A 6,000-nucleotide genomic window follows, 5' to 3' on the forward strand; every position below is an offset into this window, starting at 1 on the left:
CCCATTCTTAATTGCCCGTAAGGCCCGTCCTTATTAGATATAATAAAAATAATAAATAATTATAGGACATTCTTACACAGATTGAATAAGTCCCACAGTAAGCTCAAGAAGGCTTGTATTGTGGGTACTCAGACAACGATATATATAATATATAAATACTTAGATACATAGAAAACAACCATGACTCAGGAACAAATATCTGTGTCATCACACAAATAAATGCCCTTACTGGGATTCGAACCCAGGACCATTGGCTTCACAGGCAGGGTCACTACCCACTAGGCCATGCAAAGTTGTTAAGGCTCTTGGGCTCGCTAAGGCAATGGTAATACCACAGAATAACTAATAGTACTACCGTACAGAAAATTCACTCCTTCACAAAAGTCAGATTTAGGTATAAAATTATACCTATACTCGCCGCCTGCAACAAAATTGAAACTTATAACCGCGCATGAACGGTGAATCTTCTTTGCGCGAGCGCCACGTGACACGACTATCGTGCGGTCGAGCGGCAGCCCACTGCCATACGCCTGCCCTGCCCGGGAGGACGCCGGCCAAATGTACCTAAACTGCGTAGTGACACCCCCCTGGGCCATGTTGCATAACAAACTACAACTAATATTACAAGCGGAACTCCTTTTCTAATTTTACTTATTAAAAAATTCACAGATTTCGTGCCTCACACGACTATCGAGCACATTGGAAATGAATCTACGGAATTCGAAAAAATATTGTCGCTGAGCGACGAGAAAGTCTGGATAAGGAAAAAGTTACAAAATTATATTTCATCGCTTCATTCTCAATATAATGTTTTAACAGGTAGTCCCTTAAACCTACAGGCAACTGGCACGCTTTTAGAGTACTTCATTTGATTCAAAATCGGTATTAGTAGTTCCGGCGGGCACCACCTGGGAGTGGGGCGCTGCCGTAGACTTCATTCCTTATTCGTGCACGGCAACGAGCGCACGCGCTAAAATCATGTCTAAGCGTAATATCGACGAACGAATTAGTGAATATCACAAAAAAAATAGAAGAATTACAACGAAAGAAAAATAAAGAACCACCTTATAAACGGATTCGAGTAATTCAGTCTTCGTCTGACGAGGACAATGACGAAGGTAAATTAGTGTTTTTAGTTTGTTTTAGTGGTTATTTCATCAAGAAATATTACAATCTAGTTTCTAAAGTGTAATCTTTAAAACATTTACGGAATTGAAACGTACGAAATTAATGCTGAGTTTTGTCTACCTACCCTCAGTTTTCTTTATAACTTAAAAAATTTTAATGCACGCACGGTGTTAGCTGCGAGCTACCTCTGTGTTGTTTTAACGTATTAAAACTCGGGATTGACTGCGAGTCAATTGCGACAACGTGATTAACTGCGAGTTAACCACGAGGCATTTGCCGAATATAACATGCAAAACAATAAGTTATCATAACTAGTTACGTTGTCTTGTCTGCGAGACATGTACAACCGAGTTTTCTCATAACTCACCTAGCCACCTTCTTTTGGGTCTCCAAATAAAATATACATTTTTATTTTTATTTTAGATACAAATATCGTTGTCCATCGTCCTTTAACGGACCGAAATAATCGAGAAGGCAGCGTGACTGAACCTTTTCAAGTCGGGGGGCACCAGTGCACTCAACCATTACCAATGAACCTCGAGGCGAATCCTCGCCAAAACACTGAGCCAGAACATGAGATAGCCGAGCCGGAGGTGGAGCAAAGTGCTCCTATGCCTGATGAAACCGCGCAAGCATCCGCGGAAATACCGGTAGAACCGGACCTACTTATGGCCTTGGGCGAGTCCACAGATGATATACCTGAATTTGGTAAACCGATACATGACAGTTTAGCCAGTCTGTGGTTACCTTTACTAAAAAAGGGTCTGCTCAAAGAAAACAAAGAAAAACTTTTAAAAAGTTATTTAATACCCGAAAATTGCAAGCTTCTGCAGTCACCAAAACTTAACGCAGAGATCTCAGCTGCAGTATCCGAAATAGTCAGAGGGCGCGATAAAAAACTGTCTGGTTTTCAACAACAGCTCGGCGCAGGCATTACTGCACTAAATAAGGGTATGGAGATCCTACTAAATAGCGATAATAAAGCCCAGGCTCTGACTCATTTCAGTGACAGCTGTCGAATCTTGACAGACCTTCACTGCGCGTCGACCAAAGATAGAATAAAATTGATAACTCCTAGCCTGGAAAAGAACATCCTACATGTAATCCAAGATTCCGAAAGAGACGATACTCTCTTTGGTAACGCTTTGTCTGAAAAAATTAAGGCAAGCAAAGCCATTCAAAGACAAGGACATCAGATAAAAAAGACTGTGCCATACCAACCGTCTACTTCCGGATTTCGCCAGTCGACGGCAAACCGCTATACCCCGCCGGGAAACTGGAGGGGTCCACCTCGCTACTTCTACCCCAACAGCAGAGGTGGACGAGGCAGCCAGACGAGGATGACAACTCCCAGGAGATCGTACAATTACTCATACAGCACAACTCCACCGGCAGCGAAACCTGCCCCTCAGACCAGGCCTCGTGCTCCAACTCAACAGTAAACCAGGTACATTCTGGTAGAATAAGTTCATTTTACGATTGCTGGCTAAATATAACTCAAAATAATGAAGTTTTAACTTGGATTCGAGAGGGATATAAAATTCCTTTCTCTAAAAGCGTTGAACAGCCTCCAGTAAGCCATCCCGCTTACTCTTTTGACGAAAGTCGTGACAATGTAATGCATCAAGTAACCAGTTCGTTTCCAAAATATTCTTGACGCCAAAACCTAATGGCGAGAAACGGTTTATTTTGAATCTCAAATCGCTCAATAAATTCATTCCTAAAATTCACTTTAAGATGGAAGACCATCGAACCGCATCCAAGTTAATACCTCAGAATAGTTATTTAGCCAACATTGACTTAAAAGAAGCCTATCTTTTAATACCTATTCATGTATCTGATCGAAAATATTTACGTTTTCAATTTCAAGCTTATGGCTCTAAAGAAATTGTAACGTATGAGTTTAATGCCCTGCCTTATGGCTTATCGTTAGCCCCGTGGGTTTTTACTAAAGTAATGAAAGAAGTAATAACATATTTAAGATCCAGTGGTCTGAAATCTGTCATGTATTTGGATGACATCCTGTGCATAGGTGATGACTATACTGATTGTAATAAAAACGTAAATGAGACTGTGAAGCTACTTCAATGTTTAGGTAACTTTAGTAAAAGCTCACTGGAACCCAAGCAAAGTTGCAAGTTTTTGGGATTCAATTTCGATAGTCGAAACATGTCTATGTCTTTGCCGAGTGATAAACGTAATAAAATTGCCCAGTTAGTTAACAAATTTATGAAATTGCCACGTTGTAGTATTCGTGAATTTGCTCAATTGATCGGTGTACTTGTCGCGGCTTGCCCTGCTGTTAAGTATGGATGGCTGTACACAAAAATTTTAGAACGCCAGAAATTCCTGTTTTTGCAAAGGCATAATGATAATTTTGAAGCCAAGATATCATTACCCGATACCATTCTTGCCGACTTAGACTGGTGGGCTAAGAATATTGCCACTGCTGATAATCCTATGAGGACAGAAAACTTCAAATACGAAATCTTTACAGACGCCTCTAGGTCGGGCTGGGGCGCTGTATGTGGCAATAAAAAAGCAAACGGGACATGGAAAACCGTTGAGATGGAACACCATATAAACTATTTAGAATTGCTCGCGGTATTTTTAGGCCTGAAAAGCCTCGCTTCAGACGTTACCAACTGTGCAATATTATTACGAATCGACAACACGACCGCTATTAGTTATATTAACCGTATGGGAGGTATACAATTCCCACATTTAAATGACTTATCAAGATCAATTTGGCAATGGTGCGAGGAGCGCCAAATTTGGTTATATGCGTCATACGTTAATACCAAACTTAATCGGGCAGATGAGGAGTCTAGGAAAATCAACCCCGACACAGAGTGGGAATTATCCACCCAAGCTTTTAATACCATTATTAAAAAATTAGGGTACCCAAATGTAGATTTGTTTGCTTCACGTGCTAACGCAAAATGTGACGCATTCGTCTCATGGAGACAAGAGCCAGACGCCATGGCGATAGATGCGTTTACGCTTAACTGGAGCTCTAACTTCTTTTATGCATTCCCACCATTTGCGCTAATACTAAAATGCTTACGAAAGATTGTTGACGATAAAGCTGATGGAATACTTGTATTCCCCTATTGGCCTTCGCAGGCATGGTTCCCTTTCCTGATAAAACTTCTTAAGTCAGAAATCATAATGTTCGCTCCTCATAAACACCTGTTAAAATCACATTTCAGGGACCATCACCCCCTGCATGCCAGCCTTACCCTGGGTGCCGCGAGGCTTTGCGGGCGGCGTTCATCAAGCGGGGGACCCCACTCGAGGCAGTACCTCTAATGATAGCCTCATTGGCTCAGAATACTTTATGTCAATATGGCGTAACCATAAAACTTTGGTGGGAACATTGCACTTCTAAAAATATTGACGTCTATCATCTGTCGATACCCGAGGTACTTTCCTTTTTAACGGAACTATTTAATAAGGGTTGTTCGTATGGCTCATTAAATAGCCACCGTTCGGCGTTATCTTTGCTGCTTGGCAGCGAGATAGGTACTGATAACTGTGTGAAAAGACTTTTAAAAGGGGCATTTAAATTAAAACCAATAACACCAAAATATAATTCCACCTGGGATCCTCAGGTTGTACTAAATCATGTTTCGTCTTGGTATCCCAACTCCGATATACCCCTTGAAAAAATCACTAAAAAACTAGTTACTCTGTTAGCACTCTGTACAGCTCACAGAGTGCAAACCCTATCTCTCATAAAACTAGAAAATATTACAGAAATTTCAGATGGAATAAAAATTGCCATAGTTGACATTATTAAAACTTCTGCTGTAGGCCGTGAACAACCCATATTAAATTTGCCATTTTTGCGAGAAAAAATAAGTATATGCCCAGCTACGACCCTTAAGGATTATATTTTCGTCACGAAAAATTTAAGGGTTGGTAGCACGGGAACGCTTTTCCTGACATATAAGCGACCTCACAAGGCCGCCAGCAGTCAAACCCTAAGTAGGTGGATCAAACAAGTTTTGCATGAAAGTGGCGTAGACGTCAATGTGTTTGGTGCCCATAGTACTCGCCACTCTGCTACTTCAACGGCTTTTGCGGCTGGAATCAGCCTAGATACGATCAGAAAGGCGGCTGGCTGGACCAGCAACTCTAAAACCTTTGCCAAATTCTATAACCGACCAATAATCAATTGTAGTGATGATTATGATTTCGCTAGATCGATTTGTTTCCCAGAAACCAATGTCAGTGACAATGACGATTCCTAAATATTAACTGTAGTGCTTAACTGCATATAATATACCTTTTGTGATTATTAGGCATGTTAAATAATTATAAAAAATAAAAACAATGAATAATAAAAATAGTTTTTATTTTCTCACAAAACTTTCAACTCTAAACATCTACCTGTTAAAACATTATATTGAGAATGAAGCGATGAAATATAATAGATGATTAAACGAACTTTCCTAAAGTGAAGTTCGATCACTATTATATGAGTCGCTTCATTCGAAGATATAAATATAATCACCCACCCATCCCTAGGTGACCCAAAAAAGAAAGTTTTGTTCGTGACTCTAAAAAATGAAGTCTACGGCAGCGCCCCACTCCCAGGTGGTGCCCGCCGGAACTACTAATACCGATTTTGAATCAAATGAAGTACTCTAAAAGCGTGCCAGTTGCCTGTAGGTTTAAGGGACTACCTGTTAAAACATTATATCTTCGAATGAAGCGACTCATATAATAGTGATCGAACTTCACTTTAGGAAAGTTCGTTTAATCATCTATAAAACTACAACGTTGAATGATAATTATTTTATTCTTAGACTAACACAAGTATCCTAGACATAACGCATGTGAACAAACAAATTGCAAAATTTCCAC

The 6,000-nt window shown here is 40.2% G+C and overlaps 2 protein-coding genes across 2 annotated transcripts in view; one reads left to right on the forward strand and one right to left on the reverse strand.

Annotated features, from left to right (window-relative positions):
• LOC134802858 (diacylglycerol kinase 1) overlaps window positions 1–6,000 on the reverse strand; it is a 227,034-nt gene that overhangs the window by 171,896 nt on the left and 49,138 nt on the right. The window lies entirely within an intron of this gene.
• Window positions 1,590–4,964, forward strand: LOC134802707 (uncharacterized). Its single transcript, XM_063775352.1, has 2 exons — window positions 1,590–2,575; window positions 4,341–4,964. Exon 1 carries the CDS (start codon window positions 1,659–1,661, stop codon window positions 2,568–2,570), a length of 912 nt encoding a protein of 303 aa, XP_063631422.1. The 5' UTR covers window positions 1,590–1,658; the 3' UTR covers window positions 2,571–2,575; window positions 4,341–4,964.

Source organism: Cydia splendana, chromosome 25 (genome assembly GCF_910591565.1).
Source record: "Cydia splendana chromosome 25, ilCydSple1.2, whole genome shotgun sequence".
Taxonomy (NCBI): domain Eukaryota; kingdom Metazoa; phylum Arthropoda; class Insecta; order Lepidoptera; family Tortricidae; genus Cydia; species Cydia splendana.